This window comes from Saprolegnia diclina, assembly GCF_000281045.1.
Source record: "Saprolegnia diclina VS20 unplaced genomic scaffold supercont1.64, whole genome shotgun sequence".
NCBI lineage: Eukaryota > Oomycota > Saprolegniomycetes > Saprolegniales > Saprolegniaceae > Saprolegnia > Saprolegnia diclina.
In genome coordinates, this window is record NW_008246131.1 from 30,506 (window position 1) to 47,550 (window position 17,045).

Here is a 17,045-nt window from a genome sequence, read left to right on the forward strand (position 1 = left end):
AGAAGAGAGCGTGCTATGCCACGTCGCCGTTGGCGACCTACAACCCTCCATATTCCCAATCAAATATAAAGAGCAGTGCTATTTAACTTGTTTTGAACATTAAATAACAGGTCCCTTGCGGGGTGAGCTGGTAGGAACTTTTGTATTGAATGCGAAGCGTTGATTAACGGTATTGCGACGACGGCGCGTTGGCCTAGACAAAAGTCAACGCTCGACCTTCGCTGCGCTGCGGTGCGCAGACTTTTCCGGGCCAACGCGCCGTCGTCGCTTGCTGCGGTCTTCGCGCGCTTCTGCAATCCAAATGCAGCTGCATTGCGATTAGGTGCGGAAATACCTTATGTTCGACATGTGCTCTAAGAAGTGCGTCGTACTTAATTTATACAGAATCAAGTATAATGTCCCACATGTGACAGCACTTAACAGGGACGGCAAAATCGCACTTCACTGGACATGTTCCGCGTGATGCGATTGGCTTAGACCAATGCAACTGCGTTGCATTGGCCAAAATGTCGTAAATTATAGCCAATGGGTTGGCGAGAAAATACGAATTAATCCCCTGGGATGCTGGTACACCACGTAAACGTTCCTACCAGGAAAAATCGCCATGTCGAGCACGGTTGCTGCGTCATAGCTCTGCGCCAGGATAGTTTGCGACGTACTACATACCAGTGCCACTATGTTGCTTGTGCGAAGGATACGCGTATGAGAGGTGCTTGCGAAGTTGTTTCTGGTGCATTCGACGAGCCCAACACGTCCACTACTTACAAATCGAGGCATTCATTAAGCAGTTGGTCATGGTACCCATTGAGCTGTACTAGTACCCCGGAATGTCCTCTCAGTCGTGGCTTGGACTGCGCGCGGTCACTGTGCCTGCCGGAATCGTTCGACTTCAGTGACAAACTATCGCTGGCAGTTGGGCCGGCCACACAAGTCAAACCTTGACGACTAGAGTTGATGACGTACCGCATCGAAAAACATACTCTTGCAGATTCCGTACGGACCCACTGCGCACTCTTGTGCTGCACGTGCTCAAAGGCTTCGTCTGTCGGCGTTTCTTGGCTATGGCATTGGCCCATGCATTACAATCTTATCAAGTTGATAGTTATATGCAATCAAACCAAGAAAGAGGGTTGCTCTCTACTCGGTTGTTGTAGATCCGTCAGCAATTTTTTGCCTTTTTCACTAGTAGGTACTGGACCGATAGCATAAAAAATCCTCTCTGACTAATTTTTATCAGGCCTTCATGGACCCCCACCATCGGGCCATTGTGTGCCGCCACCAAAGGCTTGCTTTCTGAGTCGCGCGGAAGATTTTGCGGCCGCTTTTTGATGAGATAGTCCACGACGTTCAAGTGCCCGGCACTTGCCGCTCGTGCCGCTGCGCTCACGGGGCAGCCTTCGGATCGCGCGTCGAGTAGGAACCGGACGACACGGAGATGGCCGTTGGTGGCAGCGAGGTCTATCGCGCGGCGTGAGCAGCCGCCGTTGCAGTGGCGGTGGAGCCACTGCATCGTTTCTAAGTGGCCGTTGCGCGCCGCAAAGTCCATGGCGTTCGTCGAGCAGACGTCGTCATAGTGCGTGTGGAGGTACTGGATGATCTTGAGGTGGCCACCAGCCGCCGCCTGGTCCATGAGATGGGACGGGCACGGTGCGTTGCAGACCTGGTGCAGGTAGCGCACTGCGTCAATGTTATCGGCTTCAATTATCTTGCGCAGTGCGGAAGCCGACGCGTCGAGACGTAGATGTGCCCGCAGGTACGCTGCCACCTTGTAGTGGCCATTGGCAACGGCGCCGTCGACAGCCGCGCAACTGCCGCCTTCACGCCGGTGCGTGGCGAGCCACTGCACGATATGCAGGTGACCATTGGTCGCGGCCAAGTCCATCGCGGTCGTCGAGCACTTGTTCTTGCCAAGGACATGCAGCAACTCCAAAACGTGCAAGCGCCCGTGCGCCGCCGCCTTGGCCATGGCGCGGTCCGTCGGTGTCGTTTTCTGCAGTCCATCCCAGGACGGCGCGCTGTACAGGCTGGCTGCGTCGACGTCGTGATCGCACAAAAGACTCTGTAGTAGGTCGGTGTGGCCTCCAACGACGGCGGCTTCGGCGAGGACTCGGGGGTCGGCAATGTCGATCTCGTCCCACCAGACGTTCTCCATCGCGGCGGCGCGGAGGTGGGTGAGGACGACGCGACGACTGATGCCGCCGCGCACGCAGCTCTGAATATAATTCTTGACGTGCGCATACGTGGCGCGGAAGGAAATCGAGCGGCAGTCGTCGTACGTGATGGTCTTGGGCGGCAGCAGCGCGAAGTCGCCGCACCAGCCCTTGCGCAAGGCGTCGTGCCAAATGATGTCGGTGTCGCAGCAGGCACCGCCCGTGAGGTAGGTCGTGAGCGGACCCGCGTAGGCGTAGATGATTGAATGGACGTCTTGGATCGTGTCCCACATGTGCGGCAGTGAATACTCGCTCTCCCAGTCGGTGGCTCTGAACGACAATGGGACTGACGTGACGTCCTGAAGCCCGGTTGAGACGACCACAACCCGATGCAGCTGTGATATAGCGAGACATCGTGAAAATTTTGCTCAGTGAAAACCACTGGATTCTCATCGATGGATAGTTGACGTTGGATAGATCTTAGTAGCCAAGCCGGATCTTAGCGCGCATCAATGATATACTTCAATAATGCTGCCGAGATGATGGCACAAATTTCAACGCGCCTTGCGATCACCTATCAGCGGCATCTGACAACAGTACCGTGCGTGCAACAAAGCCCAACGCACATGATACGATTGATAAAATCTTCTAGCTCCAAGAACTGAGATGCTAGAGCCGCCGTAGCGTCGCGCAGACGTGGTCGTTGCCGCTCCACAGCGCGAGGCACCGCCAGCAAAACTCGTGCCGGCACTTGGCGCACGTCATGTGGTTGCAGCCGGCGTTGCGCTCAATGTCGCGACCGCACTGCGGGCAACTGCGAACATCGTGCGTTTTCTTCCACTGCGCGTACGCCTTGTCGACGCACGTGGGGCGGAGGTGGTACGGTCGATTGCACACGACGCAGATGCTATGGCCCGCCGAGCACGTGACGCGCCGCTTCAAGAGCCAATGCGGCGTCGACAGTACCGTGCCGCCGCAGTGGCTATACGGACACGCTGGCCGCTCGGACGCGTCATGCAACATCTTTCGGAGCGTCGCGTAGAGCTCGACGCTGAGGTGCGTCCTGAGCACATGGTCCGGCAAGATGGCGTGGCATCCCGGACAGCAGAGGTGCTTTTCCGAGACTTGGCCGCTCTCGATGCGGAGTGTCAAGTACTGGCGCAAGCATGTTTTGCAGATCGCGAGCGAGCAGTCGGTGCACGAGGTCACGGCGCGGAGACGCGGCGGTTGATTTTCGTAGCAAATGTGACACGCAAAGAGCGGTGGCGACGAGCTTGACGCGTGCGTGTACCGGTAGACGCGTGACCTTGATCGTTTGTACATCTTGTTTGCGTTGGCTAGGATGCTTATTGCAGCGGGCACAAGTATTCCAGCAGCAGCAAGCACCAGGAGGACGGCGACGCCGGTCCAGCCAAAGACCAGGTTCGCGCAGTACACCTTGACGAGGTACGCCACGAGCGCGTTGGCGGCGTCTCTCGAGCGGACGCAGAGAGAGATGACGAGCGTCGTCAAAACAAGCACGGGGACGTAGTTGCTCGGGATAAGCTCGAGGACGGCGAGCGTTGCCGCGACTGCGCTGTCCATCCTGCTTAGTTTTCGACAATGATGGCTCCCTTTGTCAATGTCCTTTCTTCGTTGTTTTGCTAATGTCTTAAAGTAGTGCTTATTTATCATTTCCGTCTCCTTACACACCACTTAGTATATACTAAAAGACGGTTGAGAGAAATATCACGTGAAGACCATCATTCTGGAATTAGATGGATTTGCGTGTCGCAGGACTACAATCCTATCTATTCTGTTAGAAAAGACAATTGGAAAGAATCTCACGTCGTGGATTGGTCGATCAAGAATTCAGCGTACTATATTGGCGAATTTGACCGATTCAGGTATCCTTGGCACTGCGAAGGCCGAGTCGCCGCGCCCACTTGCGCCAGCAGCGGTGCCGGGGCGTCCAGTCGTGGAGACAGTCGATGCAATAGTCGATCGTGCAGCGCTCGCAATGCAAATACTTGGTCGTCGCCGTCTCCAGCGGTGCGTGGCAGCGCGGACACGAGCGCTTCGAACGTGGCAGTGCCATGCACGAAGAAGCCGCCGAGCTGGTCGACGACTGGGCCTTCTTTCGCTGGAAAAAGTGCGACTTGGCTTTCCCAGGCTGTGGCTCCTCTTGCCTCAGTGTGCGTCGGTAGAGGGCGAAGATGTCGTCCGAGGTGTAGGCTTGGACCTCGGTGTGGTCGAGCGGCGTCAGACATCGGGGGTCTGGACACGTCAGCTGCGACGGCTGGACGAGCCCTTGCGACACCTTGAGAGCGACGTAGAACTGCAGGCACTTGACGCAGCACGTCGAGCTACAAACGTGGCGCCAGGCGACCGATGTTGGCGCTTCTTGCTGGCAGACGACGCAGGTCCCGAGTGTCGTCGCGACCACGACGCTTCGGCGCTTGGCAGATGCTCGCGGGAAGGGCGAGCTCGTTAGCGCGTACAGAGCTTGGACGGCGACTGCGACGGCAACCCATGCAAGGCTAGGCGCCGACCCCATGGTTTCTATATGACGGTTGACTGCGTCCACATCGAAGATCGCAATAGCGCCTTTCGATTGGTCAGCGATGACGGTTGGAGAAACTCCTTCATAATGCTCACGAGATGCCTTGGATCCAGAGATTGACACGGGTCGAAGGTGTGCAATTATCTAGTCGTAACGCTGTGCCATCTGCAAACCAAGATATGCTCCTGTGATTTCATTGGCCGTGGTTCATATCGCGATGTCCTTCTCGGCCTGTGCCAGCGCCGACGTCCGCGCCGCCCTCGCCAAGGCCTGCGCCGACCTCACGCGCGACGAGCGGCTCGAGCCGCTGGACGTCTACCGGCGGCTCGCGCAGGAGGCCAAGGTCGTCTACGACACGGAGAAGACCAAGCTGCGCATGACCGAGCACCCGCTGACAGCCGACGTCGCCTTGTCGCACCCGGCGCTCGTCGATTTTAGCGTCGAGGCGCTCGAGACGCTCGTCGACGCCGAGCGCAACACGATGACCAAGGCGGTCGTCGTCTACGTGCCGCCGGCGGCGGCGGCGAAGAAGAAGCAAAAGACCAAGGAGCACCTCGAGGTGAGTTTTAGCTACGACCGCCGGTACGCTGGCGAGCCGTTTGGCACGACCCTCGCCTTCACGCTGAGCGTTGCCTTGGGCTACGGCAAGAAAATGACGCTGCTGCACATCGTCTTGCGCTTCTCGGGCCACTACCCCGCCAGCTACTATCAGAAGAAGGACGACGACGAGATCGCTCCGCCCACGGACGATGACGAGAACGAGGATGCGACACCGCCATCCGACCAAGGCGAGGAAGGCGCCAGCCAAGGCGAGGAAGAGGCCGAGGAAGAAGCTGAAGATAACGATGGCGACGATGACCAAGAGGACGACGAGGAGAACGCGGACGGTGGCGATGACGACGAAGACGGCGAAACGCAGGAGCTGCATGTGCTCGGCCCCGACGAGAAGGACTGGGAGTACGTCGAGGAGTTTGAGTTCCATGAGGACGTCTTCGAGACGTTCCACACGTGGTTTGGCGGCGACCTCTCGCACCAGGACTTCCTCACGTTCATGCTCGCGTTCCCGTTCACCGAGGACGAGTACATGGTCGACGACCGCGTCTTTGACCTCGTCTTCAACGGCGAGGACTCTGACGCCGAGAGCGATGCATAAGAGAATACTGTGTTAAATAGAGGTTGTTAGATACAAAAACTAGGCTGTCGTGATGTGTACACCAATGATCTGCGACAGCTTGTCTTGGTGCGGCTTGGGCAGCTTGTAGACCGAGTCGAGCATCGACGGCCCGAGCGCCTTGTAGAGCGATCGCAGCAGCTGGTGGTTGGCGTCGCGCACGTCCGTCTTGCTCTCTTTGATCAAGTCGAGCGCCAGCGGCAGCACGTGCCTGTAACTGCTCTAGCTTTGAGAACGTAAGAGTAGAGTGTACCTGTGGATGGCCGACTGGGTCGTTGTAAGCGCTGCGTCCTGCGTGAGGCGGTCGAGCTTGAGGAGCATGCCGGGCTTGACGCGAGCGTTGCCGACCTTGGTGACCGACACAAAGTGCTGCACGAGCAGCTTGGCTTCGACGTGCGCGCACAAAAGATCCAACGCGCCGTCGGCCAACTGGGCAACCTACGGATGCCGTGAATGTTGAACGTCAATCTCAAAATTAATTTTCGACTTTTTGATTGTTGGCGGCGAGGCTGCGTGTCAAGATGGGCACGAGGTTGGCGAGGACGGCGTCGAGGCCGTTGCCGAGCGCAGGAATGATCGCCTGCAGCGTCTCGAGGGCGAACACGTTGACCTACTCATTATGACAACTCTCTCCCCAATCAGACCGACAACCTTGGCGTTGCCGTCGTCGAGGCGCTTGTTGAGCCCGTCAAACACCTGCAGCACTTTGCCGCTTTGGCACAAGCCTGGCGCGTGCTTGAGGACGAGCGCCTGCACCTCTTCGAGGGCTTCGAAACGCTCCTTCCAGTTGCTGCTCTCGAGCTGTTTGTTGAGCGTCGGGATCTTGTCAAAGTCGGCGACCACCATCGGTTTGTACTTGGTCGCGTCCTTCTCACTGCGCGTGCGCGCGAGTGGCTTGGCGACTTGGTCTTTGGGGGCGGGCGCGTTCGAGAGCACTTGCTCGACGCGGGTGACGCAGGATGCCGGGCACAGCTTCCGGAGCCGCGCGGCGTCGAGCGCGCCGAGGTGCCGCAGGTCGAGCAGCGTTGGCTTGGCGACATCGCGGACTTCGTTGTTCGAGTCGTTGACGAGACTGCAGACGGACATGATGACGCGGTCGACGTCACGCGCCACGTCGAGGCGTCCATCCGAGAGGAGCTTTCCGAGCATGATAGCCACCTGCACAAACTGAAAATCTATCAATCTATCAAGTCGATACCTGTTTGCGAATGATGTGATTCTTGGACGCAACGTGGGGAAGGACAGCGCTGAGAACGCGCGGCGCTGAGCACCCGCGGACGACCGCATCGAGCGTCTGCGCACCCGACTCGGAGAGGAAGACGTTCGTGTCGGCCGCGCGCTTGAGCAGCAGCGGCACGACGTCGTCCAGGTCCGTGTCCATGCGCTTCCCGAGGTACAGGCAGAGCGTCTCCACCGCCAGCATCCCGTTCTTGGCGACGGCCGATCGGAGGTTGCCAATGTGCGTGCACACGAGCTTGAGGAGGCTCGGAAAGCCCGCGTTGCCAACGACCTCCGGTACGTGCACGCAGAGCCGGCGGAGGTCCGTGAGTCCTTCAAACTGGTTTTCCCACTCGGCGCTCTGGAGACGACCGAGGCACGGCGCCATGTCGCTCTTCATCAGCGGATACGCGTCGAGCTCGGACGTGGCGACGTACTCTTGCTTGCCGGCCCGAAGCGCCAATTTGAGGTCGTCGCCCGTCTTGAGCTTGGCGTTGCGTGCCGAGACGGGCGCGGCGACCAGCGCTGCCTCGTCCTGCTTTTGCTTGGCTTCGAGTCGCTTACGTGTGGCGAGCGTCATGACCTTGGGCTTTGCCGGGGCTTCGGTGGGTGTCTCGGGCTCGGGCTCGACCACGGTCGCAGGTGGTGGTAGGGCTTCTTTGGCCTGGACGCGCTTGGCCGTGGCAAGCGAAATCGGCTTACTCGCGCGAACCGGCGGCGCCGCGTCAACAACGGCGTCGTCGCTCTCGTACACGTTGACGCGCATCGGTTTGATCGGACGGTCTTCGTCGTACGGTCGCGTTGCACACAGAAAGCGGTCCTCGGTGGGCGAGTGGGCCACGGGCGTTCCTGCCTTTTGGTTGCGCTCGGGCGGCCGGAGACCGTCCGGAGGCGTCGTTCCCCGCTTCTTGTTGAGGCAGCGCTGCTTGAGCACCGTGAGGCTCTTGGCAATGTGCTCGGCCGACTGCTGCGGGCTCACCTCGGCCTTGGGCTGACGTGGCGGCACCGTCGGCGGCGGCGCCTTGGGCGTTTTGGCCTCCGGTAGCCATAGCTTGGTCTTGTCTTCGCCATCGCCACGCCCGAGCAAGCGCGGCCCTGACGCCTCGAGAAACGGCACGTCGCGCTGCACAAGACGGCGTTGGAGCTGGCCCGTGTCGAGGCCGTCGGCTTGGGCGTCCGCGTTGGCCATAAGCAGCTGCACGATTGGGACGGCGCACACGTGGGCGAGGACAGCTGCTAGGTCGAGTGCGGCCGTGCGCACGACTGGGCTCGGGTCGCAGAGGGCGCGGCCGAGGTGTAGGACGGTACAGGCCGCCGACGGCTGCCCGTCGCGCGGCTGGCGCAAGGTCGCGATGGTCCAGAGATGTAAAGCGGCTTCGCGCACCTTACAGCTGCCGTGCTGCAGCGCTGGCACAAGCGTCTTGAGGAGTGCACCGACGGGGCACGCACCCAACACAATGTGCACGAGCTCGCGTCGAGCCCCGGGGTCCGCTGTGTCGGCGAGGACTGTCGCCAGCATCGGCGCGAGTACCGAGACGACCTCGGCGAGGTACGTGCCCATGGAGCGGCAGAGCCCCTCAAGGAGCGTGAGTGCTCGGTCTCGCGCCGGCGATCGCTGCGCGCAGAGGTGCGCAAGGAAGCCAAAGAGGTGCAGCCACTCGCTCCGCGCACTCGAGAGCTCTCCGGATGAGAGCGGCGAGAGGGTGCGGCCCAAGAGATCCATGGCAGTCGGCGGTGCTTCGCTCGGACTTCGCAGCGCCTCGACGATCCACTTGGGCACGAGCCCAAATTGCAGCTGGTCGTCCGACGCGACGCCAATCGTCGGGCTGTTGGACGAACCGATAAACTGCTGGATGTAGTCGGCGTGCTGGGCCAAGATGGCGCGGTCGCGGCTGCTCAGCGTCTGCAGGAGCTTTTGGAACTGCTTCTGGCCGACGTGCGCTTGAAGCCACGCGACTGCGTCTTCGGCCGCGACGACGCAGCGCTCTTCGTCGTCCTCCATCGCAGGGATGAGCACCTCGAGCACCATGGCCCAGCTCACGTCGCCCGGCAGCGTCGTCGTCGCGTTGCGCTGCAGGAGCGTCTTGAGCGCCCCGACCGCACCTTCACGGACCGCGCCGTCTTCGTGGTTTAAGCCCTGGTTCATGAGGAGGTCCATGACGCTCTGCAGACTCGAGGTATGCTGCGCGTACACCCAGAGCACGTGCAGCGCCGAGTGCGGGAACGCCGCCTCGTCGTCCCACTCGGGGTCCAGCGGCAGCATCGGCAGCATCTGCGGCAGCACGATCTGGTACAAATGCACAAGGTTCTCGGCGCCAATGACCGGCACGAGGTCGCACACAAACTGGAGCGCCTCGGCCACGATGCGCGGCTCGGCGTCATGGAGGCGGCGCCGGACGCAGTTGAGGAACCGCCGCGCGTTGCGCACCGGGAACGGCGCCGGCCGCAGCTGCAAGGTCGCCGCCAGCTCGCGCAGCCGGCGAATCGCTTCGAGCTTGACGCTCGGCTCGTCGTCCTCCATCTGGTACACGAGCGTATCCACCGAGTCCATGTGGGCGGATCCGCGCCTCCTCGAAAGTGACCAAAATTAGACTGCGCTGTATTTAGCCTCGCGCCTATTTCAGTCGGCCGCCACCGTAGCGATGCGCCCGCCGAGGGGGCTACGTCCAGCGGGCAGAGGCTAGCGTCCAGCGGGCAGAGGCCAGCGGCAGCAGAGGCCAGCAGCAGAGTCTGCCGTGCCAAGCTACTCGTGTGTCGCCACGGCAACGGGCGCATCCGGATAAGCGTGCGGAACGGAAGCAAGCAGTGTGGGAAGATCGAGCACGTGCTGAACCCATGGCACTTCTGTGGACGATGGCGCTGGTCGCGGCCGCGGCCGCCCGCCCAGTGTACGAGATCCCAGCCTTTGACGTCGCGACGCTGGTCGCGCACAAGGCGCCGCTGGTGGCGGCCCTCGAGGAGCACGGCCTTGTGGCGTTCAAGGGCCTCGACGGCTTTGCGGCGACGCGGACGACGTACCTGCGCGAGGCCTTTCGCTGCATGCAGGTGCACCCCGATATGGACTTTCTCCAGCACAAGACGCTCTCGGACGGTACGACGCGCGACACGATCAGCACCAACGCCAAGGACGAGCTGCCGATGGCGAGCCTCTGCCCCGCATACGCCGCTGCCCACCACGCATACATGGGCTTGATGCAGTCGGCGACTGAGGCACTGGGCATCGCACTGGACGTGCCGTCGAGCGAGCATGCGTCGGTGGCCACGTCGATGCGAGCGATCGCCGAATCGGGCAAGCACCTCGATCATGTGCACAAGTACCTCGCTCCGGCCTCGCCGTCCAGCCCAGGTTCGCGTCGCGCTCTGTCTTTGCGTTTCCAACAGTATGTGCGTAGAGACGCTGTCGCTGGAGCTGCACACGGACAATGGTCTCGGGCTCCTCACGTCGGTCCCGCTCTTCTTTGATCGCGACGGCAACCAAGTACAAGCCGAGACCACGGGCCTCGAGGTCGAGCTCACGCTGGACGGCGTCGTCCAGCGCGTGGCCCCGCGCCTCAAGGCGGATGAGTTGGTGCTCATGATTGGTGAAGGCTTCAATCGATGGGGCAACTTTGGCCACCGTTTCCCGCCGGTCGTGCACGGGATGAAGATGCCAGTCTCGATGGACGCGTCGGTCGCGCGCGTCTTCTCGGGGCGTATGTTGCTCATGCGCGCTGACGACCGCCTCGTCCACGCTGGCCTCTCGTTCGACGAGTACGCGGCGGCCACGACACGCCACCTCCTCGAACCAAGCGCCAACTTTGCGTCGCTCGCGTGTCCGACTGGCCGCAGCCTCCTCGCCTCGGACCTGAGCTGCACGCTCGGCCTTTGGGTACGACTGACACGCCGCCTTCTATAATTCTAAGGGCACTTGCATTAGGTCCCGTCGAACGCCAGTGATCCAAGCACCACCAAGGCGCAGTGCATGCGCCACTGCAACAGTCCCAACATGCGGAATGAGGTCGAGCAGTGCGCGCATCTCAAGTGCGTCAAGACGGGTGACGTGCCCCACGGCGGCACCGTGTGCTGGATGCTGTGCGTCGAACATCTGCCCGACTGCGCAGCTGACGCCCAGACGTGCTTGCCCGACCAAACGCTTGTGTGCCCGGCCGCCATGGCCGCAGCTCCGACGCAACGCCTCTGGATGTTGGGGCTCCTCGGCGCGCTCGGCGTGCTCGTTCTCGCGCTGGTCGTGCGCCACTGGCGCCACCGCCGCCGGCATGCGCAGCGCCGCAGCTCGCTGGCGCCCACGGAGGCGAGCTCGCTCTTGGCCTAGCCGGACGTTCGGGTTCGCTCGTTCGAACGTCGTCGTGTGGGTGGCAATTGCCGTAACCAAGTTGCTTTTTGCTTTTTTCTTGCGTTCGATTGGCGGAAGGGCAGACATGCGGACTTGGCTTGGCGAACGCGGTATGTTGAGGGCCCACTGAGTGCCACTTGGAGCGGCCAGAACTGACTGCCAGAACTGATTGCCCTCTCCTCAAGAGTACGCGCTGGAGTTGCCAGAGCTACAGGTCAAAGGTACTCGTTGATCTCGCTCGCGGTCGGGTACAGATGTGCAGAACGCGCGCGGGTCTCGGCCGGTTCGTCCAGCGTGTTCGGCGCACCTTCTCCGCTCCGCAGGTCGCTGGCCATATCACGTGTCATTGACGCAGCGTTCGAAGCGAAGTAATGCGCTGCAAGTTGTTCTTCACTTGCACAGATGCGCATTGCAGCACGGACGCTCGGCCTCGCCGTCGTCGCGGTCGTCGTCGCCGCACCTGTCGTCGCTGGTTCGCTCCTCGTGGACATTGCCGCCACCGTCACTGGCCTCGCCGCGCTCCTCTGGCTTCGGGCTCTGCAAACTACGGTTGCCCATGACCGAAACATCACGCTACTGCGCCCGGCGTCGTCCGCACACTTGGCACCGCTCCGCAAGCACTCTCAAGGCGAGAGCCCGCGAAGCAGCTGCCCTTCATCGTCCATGCTCGTCAAGACGCCGTCGTCCACAAGCCGCGCCTGTCCCCGCTGCCACGCCCTGCTGCCGGCGTCCGACCACGTGTGGTGGTCCAAGCGGCGGCTGCGCTGCACGACCTGCAAAGCGGCGTGGTGTCTCGCGTGCGCGGGGACTTATCATTTTTTCCCGCGCTGCCATCGACGCTCGGCCAGTGTCTTTGCCAAGCCAAGCGTCTAGTTCCTTTGTGTAATCTATTAGTATGATAGTAGTTGTTTCAGTCGATCTATTCTTGCCTCGGCCTCCGAGATGGGCCAGCTCGTGTCCAAGGCGCCCCAGTACCGCTCCGAGAGCGACCGCTTGGAGCTCCAGGGACGCTACGTCGTGCACACGGCTCTTGCCTACTATGGGACCTTCTACTGGATCTGCCCGGCGTTCGAGATGATCGCTGGCGACGCGGTGCCCCTTGGCATGCTCTGCCGCGTCTTCAACTTGGCCTTCCACGCCGCCTACGTCGGCCTCCTCCTCCCGTACCTCATTGGTATCCTCTTGGACGCGGAGGGGTACTTTTACCATCTGCCGTCGAGCCTCGCCTCGTGGACCTTCCGCACCTGCATCACAGGACCGGTGCTCTGGGCGCTGCCGTGGGCCGTGCTCTGGCCATTCATGCTTCTCATCGCCATCGTCACCAAGCACTTTGAGGAAGCCAAAACCAATGCGCGGTCGGTAGCAGAGACTGTTGATGCTCTCGAAGCGACGACAGAGACAACAGAGAAGGCAGAGACGCCCGTGCCTGCGTTGACACCCATGGTAGCCGTCGAGGCGCCCAAGGCGCCAGCGAAGACCCCGACCAAGTCGTTGGGAAAGCTCATGCTCTCTTGGCTCACGCCGTCCAAGCGGTCGCCGCGAAAGCGCTTTGGGAAACCGAGCTCGAAAGAACATACAACGCGCGAGTCGGCCGATACCAACTGAGGGCACTTGATACGTAGTTGATAAGGTGTCGCCGACAATGATTTCTGAGCGAACTGGGCCAATAGAGCCTGGGTCTCTGGCATGCTGTGTTCGTATCAACTACGTGTCAAGTACGTACCGTCATTTGCACGTCGTGTGTTCTTTCGAGCTGCATTAGTACACTTCAATTCACTTCGTTCTCGATACCTCATTGCGTCATGGGCCAAGCCGAGTCCACAACCCAGTACCTCCCGTCAGGCGAATCGATCGCACTGTGAATCCTCTACATCGCGTACACGGCGATGGCGTATTTCATTTCCTTCTCGTGCATCTACCCCATCCTCGAGGCGGTTGCGGACAACGTGTCCTTGCATCTGGCTTCTCTTGATGGCCTCGCGTGTTCTGCACGTCGGTGCCATCATTGTGTGCATCGCCAGCGCTCTCGCCTACAGGGAGTCTTCATCCTCTTCACAACCCCCGAACATTGTCGACAAATTGGGCATCCTGATGCTCTACATGCTCATCTTTGGGTACGCGCTTGTGCTGCCATGGTTGCCCATTTTCATTCTATTTGCGCCGCTTGCCATTACTCTATATATCGCGTGCAAGGGAGCCAAGTAAATGTAAGACCAAGGAGCGACGACCGAGGCGACGGCAGCTGTCGAGCATACGCCACCGCCGGTGGTGCGGTGGCCAACACGCCTCTCTGGCCAGAGGAGCGGCCAGTGCCTGATCGCCAACAATGCAGTAAAATCTAGTCACGTTCCAGATGTCGTCCACGGCGCGACAATTACACAGTTGGTGATCGGGACCTCCAGACCCTGCTACACATCACGCTGTACTGCGTCCGCACATGTGACACCGCTCCGGAAACACGCTCAAACGGAGGGACGACAAAGCAGCAGCCATCCATCAAGGGTCGCCAGGACGCCGACGTCGACATATATTAGCCGACCCTATCCGAGCTGCCACACGCTGCTACCAGTGTCGACGCCCGGTCATGTGCGGTGGGTGGTCCAAGCGGCGGCTGCGCTGTGCAAAGCGGTAATCTGGAATGGGGAATTCCCTACGGATAATATAGTTTCTTATCCGTTCAAACGAGCATTGCACGGGGTTGTTGGCAGGTTGCTGGTCAAAATACGGTAAAAATCAAGTTGAGCGCAAAAGTCGCATCGAATTTATTTGCCTTGAGGAAGCTGCAGAGGATATGATTCCCGCTGGAGCCTCCAGATGGAGTTGCCAAGATCAATGACGTGCCATGCCCTGGCGACAAAACTGAAAAGTCTCCTGTTCTAGGTCTTGGCTACTGATAGAAAACGTATCAAACAACTGGCCAACATATCCTCTTCCAACCGCTGAATTGCATTTGTCAAATCCAAACGCAAACCTCGAATTCATTTTGCAATGGGCCAAGCCACGTCCAAGCCCGTGGGCGAGCGCCGCGCATTCATCGAGTCACTGGCGCTGCTTGTTAGCTACACTGTGTACACGGCCTTTTCGTACTACGTCACGTTCACGTGGTTGGTCCCGCTCGTGGACGGCATGTTTGGCGATGTGTTTATCCTCGGTGCGCTCTGCCGCGGCTACTCGACGGTCGTCTACTTCGCCTATCTCGGTGTCCTCCTCCCGTACGTCGCTACCGTCGTCTTCAACAAGGACGAATGTTTCTACCGCATTCCGACGAGCATGGTCTCGGGGCATGGCTCCAACGATACGACCACGTGGCTCATTACTCTTCCATGGCTCGTGGTGTGGGTCGCGTTTTTCATCCTTGGATGCGTCGTCGCTCCGGAGAAAGGCCGTGCGATACAAGTGACAGCGGCAGTACCCAAGCCGCCAACACCCGTGAAACCGGTGGCGCTGCCGCCGCCGCGCCCGATACCACCCCCAGCACAAATGCAAGAAAAGAAGATGTCGCTTGGCGAGAGAATCCTCAGCGCGCTTCTCTCACCACTTTTAAACGCTTTTGTGAGCGGCGTTTTGAAGGACATGGAGAAGCGGAGCCTCAAAGCCAATGCAGACCGAGCCGCGTCGTCACGTGGGGCCACGTCGGCGACGGTTGAGCCACCGGTGCCGACACCAAAGGCGAAGGAGCCCAAGAAACCGCTACGGAAGCGGGTGCTCTCGTGGTTCAAGTCGTCGTCCAAACGATCGCAACCCAGCGGCGAAAAGGCGACGACCAAGTGACTGCGATCGTTCCCACTCGGTTGCCCGTAGATAGATTGACAGACAGAAAACACTGGGTTATTGATTCCGATCAATACACTTGCATTGTACACCTTTGTCTCTTAGCTAGTCATCGAGCCCTGAAGGCCGTGGACGATCCGAGAAGGCGTTGTGATACGATGTCATAACACGTATACATTCGTCGATCTTTCTGCTCGTTACGTCCATCCATTGAGGTCTACGTACACTGAGCTGTGACGCAGTCGTTGCAAGGGCACCGCTGAGAGCACGTAATTTCTTCCCGAACACTACAACGAACGACGAGTCGGATGCCAGGTCGGACTGGACCGGCACTTTTGTCGCAAATCGGGTTGTGACCACAACCTCAATAGACACCTCGCGTGACATTGAATGGCCCTCGAGGCGCCAGCAGAACCACGACTGCCGAGCAATCAAGTGTTCTTAATCAAGGCTCTTGATTCAAAGCCGACAAAAAGGATCAACTGAATACCATCATTCTCGGAGAGTGCAGACCGGTACCGTAGTACTGTACAGCTGCCGTGCACGGAGTCTTGTTGCGCAAGCTCGGCGCCAAGGCTACTCGGGCCTAATCATTCGGCTCAATCGGGCTTTCGGGGGCGTTCGATCGCATTCCGCTGCTCTCGTCCGCGCAGTTGGGATTGGAGGCGCCTCGTCGCACTTGCCAGCGACCACAACCCACGATCACCCCGCCCGCCGGATGATGCGCCCGATTGTGCTCCCCTCCACTACCCCCTACTCGTAGCAGTCCGTTTATTACACTTGATTTTGGTATGTAATATATATTAGGGGTACCTAGAAAATGCAGATTCGGACCCACTCAAATGTCCCAGCGCACCTGCCTCAGGAAACGTTGAGGGTTGAAGGCGTGAGTAGCTCGACCATTCTGCATCTGCCATGGCCTCACCCTCGTCCAGCCCGCTCACGCTGGGCTATCGCTTCGCGGCCAAGGGCCTCGACCCCGCGCGCGCGTCGCCCGCCATACCCGTCGTCGCTGTCCTGCTCTACGTCCTCTACTGCGCGCTGGCCTACGTCGTGACCTTTGACGTACTCTTGGTCCGGCTCCGGACGCTTCTCGCCTTCGGCGCCGCTCTCGATGCAGTGGCAGTCGCGGCCAAAATCGGCTACGTCTTTGTGGGCATGCCGATGCTGTACCGCCACATCACGCAGGCCGAAGAGGGCACCGACCACGCGCCGGCGCTCGACGCGTGCCTGCTTCTTCTAGCCCCGTGGGCGCTCCCGCTCACCTTTCTCTACGCAGCGACGATGCCGCTCCAGTCGCTCTATGGCCTCTGCAAGCCGCCGCCGCCGGTTCTTGAGAAGCCATCGATCGAGTACCAAGCAATGACCGAGTGCAAGGTCTGCCTCGAGTTCTACACGGCCGAGAAGCTGGCTGCGTACTGCGATACGTGCACGACGCCGTGCTGCATCGCGTGCTTCAACAACTACCTCGAGCACCGGCTGACGTCCAACGAGACGCTGTGCTGCCCGGGCTGCAAGAACCACCTCTCACCAAACCTCCTCGCCTCCAACGCTATCTCCTTCGACACACGCGAGGCGTGCGCCGCCCACTGCCTCACGCAGGACGAGCAACGCATTTGTCCTCGCTGTCACCAGTTGGCGCGCAAAGGAAGCCTCCGGAAGCGCCGGGTCATTTGCGACGCGTGCAAGACCACGTCGTGCGCCGACTGCGGCAAGGACTACCACCTACTGCCGACCTGCCGCGACAAAGCCTTCGAGCGCTACTGCCGCGAGACCGGCGTCAAGCGCTGCCCGGGCTGCAGCCGGCTCGTGCAAAAGGCTGATGATGCGTGCGACCACGTAACGTGCGTCAAGTGCCTC

The 17,045-nt window shown here is 60.2% G+C and overlaps 10 protein-coding genes across 10 annotated transcripts; 6 read left to right on the top strand and 4 right to left on the bottom strand.

Moving 5' to 3' along the window:
• Window positions 1-1,233: 1,233 nt before the first annotated feature.
• On the bottom strand, window positions 1,234-2,443 carry SDRG_13863 (hypothetical protein; the record flags this gene model as incomplete). The annotated part of the gene is made up of 2 exons (XM_008619963.1): window positions 1,234-1,239; window positions 1,280-2,443. 2 exons carry the CDS (start codon window positions 2,441-2,443, stop codon window positions 1,234-1,236), a joined length of 1,170 nt encoding a protein of 389 aa, XP_008618185.1.
• A 313-nt stretch (window positions 2,444-2,756) lies between these two features.
• Window positions 2,757-3,749, bottom strand: SDRG_13864 (hypothetical protein). The gene has a single exon (XM_008619964.1). It carries the CDS (start codon window positions 3,732-3,734, stop codon window positions 2,820-2,822), a length of 915 nt encoding a protein of 304 aa, XP_008618186.1. The 5' UTR covers window positions 3,735-3,749; the 3' UTR covers window positions 2,757-2,819.
• A 212-nt stretch (window positions 3,750-3,961) lies between these two features.
• On the bottom strand, window positions 3,962-4,712 carry SDRG_13865 (hypothetical protein). Its single transcript, XM_008619965.1, has one exon. The coding sequence runs from the start codon at window positions 4,684-4,686 to the stop codon at window positions 4,033-4,035; it is 654 nt and encodes a 217-aa protein (XP_008618187.1). The 5' UTR covers window positions 4,687-4,712; the 3' UTR covers window positions 3,962-4,032.
• A 194-nt stretch (window positions 4,713-4,906) lies between these two features.
• SDRG_13866 (hypothetical protein) lies at window positions 4,907-5,909 on the top strand. The gene has a single exon (XM_008619966.1). It carries the CDS (start codon window positions 4,910-4,912, stop codon window positions 5,843-5,845), a length of 936 nt encoding a protein of 311 aa, XP_008618188.1. The 5' UTR covers window positions 4,907-4,909; the 3' UTR covers window positions 5,846-5,909.
• Window positions 5,885-9,632, bottom strand: SDRG_13867 (hypothetical protein; the record flags this gene model as incomplete). Its single annotated transcript, XM_008619967.1, has 5 exons — window positions 5,885-6,074; window positions 6,117-6,301; window positions 6,351-6,473; window positions 6,515-7,021; window positions 7,062-9,632. 5 exons carry the CDS (start codon window positions 9,630-9,632, stop codon window positions 5,885-5,887), a joined length of 3,576 nt encoding a protein of 1,191 aa, XP_008618189.1.
• Window positions 9,633-9,868: 236 nt separating this feature from the next.
• SDRG_13868 (hypothetical protein) lies at window positions 9,869-11,470 on the top strand. Its single transcript, XM_008619968.1, has 3 exons — window positions 9,869-10,427; window positions 10,474-10,949; window positions 10,998-11,470. The coding sequence occupies exons 1-3, from the start codon at window positions 9,917-9,919 to the stop codon at window positions 11,391-11,393; spliced, it is 1,383 nt and encodes a 460-aa protein (XP_008618190.1). The 5' UTR covers window positions 9,869-9,916; the 3' UTR covers window positions 11,394-11,470.
• A 346-nt stretch (window positions 11,471-11,816) lies between these two features.
• Window positions 11,817-12,287, top strand: SDRG_13869 (hypothetical protein; the record flags this gene model as incomplete). The annotated part of the gene is made up of 1 exon (XM_008619969.1): window positions 11,817-12,287. The coding sequence occupies one exon, from the start codon at window positions 11,817-11,819 to the stop codon at window positions 12,285-12,287; it is 471 nt and encodes a 156-aa protein (XP_008618191.1).
• Window positions 12,288-12,356: 69 nt separating this feature from the next.
• Window positions 12,357-13,019, top strand: SDRG_13870 (hypothetical protein; the record flags this gene model as incomplete). The annotated part of the gene is made up of 1 exon (XM_008619970.1): window positions 12,357-13,019. One exon carries the CDS (start codon window positions 12,357-12,359, stop codon window positions 13,017-13,019), a length of 663 nt encoding a protein of 220 aa, XP_008618192.1.
• A 1,359-nt stretch (window positions 13,020-14,378) lies between these two features.
• SDRG_13871 (hypothetical protein) lies at window positions 14,379-15,278 on the top strand. Its single transcript, XM_008619971.1, has one exon. It carries the CDS (start codon window positions 14,403-14,405, stop codon window positions 15,183-15,185), a length of 783 nt encoding a protein of 260 aa, XP_008618193.1. The 5' UTR covers window positions 14,379-14,402; the 3' UTR covers window positions 15,186-15,278.
• An 822-nt stretch (window positions 15,279-16,100) lies between these two features.
• Window positions 16,101-17,008, top strand: SDRG_13872 (hypothetical protein; the record flags this gene model as incomplete). The annotated part of the gene is made up of 2 exons (XM_008619972.1): window positions 16,101-16,964; window positions 16,988-17,008. 2 exons carry the CDS (start codon window positions 16,101-16,103, stop codon window positions 17,006-17,008), a joined length of 885 nt encoding a protein of 294 aa, XP_008618194.1.
• Between the last annotated feature and the right edge of the window lie 37 nt (window positions 17,009-17,045).

What these genes read in the sequence shown, in the direction of transcription:
- SDRG_13864 (XM_008619964.1), bottom strand. Translation starts at nt 3,734, where the DNA reads ATGGACAGCGCAGTCGCGGCAACGCTCGCCGTCCTCGAGCTTATCCCG.
- SDRG_13865 (XM_008619965.1), bottom strand. Translation starts at nt 4,686, where the DNA reads ATGGGGTCGGCGCCTAGCCTTGCATGGGTTGCCGTCGCAGTCGCCGTC.
- SDRG_13866 (XM_008619966.1), top strand. Translation starts at nt 4,910, where the DNA reads ATGTCCTTCTCGGCCTGTGCCAGCGCCGACGTCCGCGCCGCCCTCGCC.
- SDRG_13868 (XM_008619968.1), top strand. Translation starts at nt 9,917, where the DNA reads ATGGCACTTCTGTGGACGATGGCGCTGGTCGCGGCCGCGGCCGCCCGC. An exon ending in GGCCTCGCCGTCCAGCCCAG is followed by an intron (nt 10,428 to 10,473) that starts GTTCGCGTCGCG and finishes GTATGTGCGTAG; the next exon opens with AGACGCTGTCGCTGGAGCTG. An exon ending in GCTGCACGCTCGGCCTTTGG is followed by an intron (nt 10,950 to 10,997) that starts GTACGACTGACA and finishes CACTTGCATTAG; the next exon opens with GTCCCGTCGAACGCCAGTGA.
- SDRG_13871 (XM_008619971.1), top strand. Translation starts at nt 14,403, where the DNA reads ATGGGCCAAGCCACGTCCAAGCCCGTGGGCGAGCGCCGCGCATTCATC.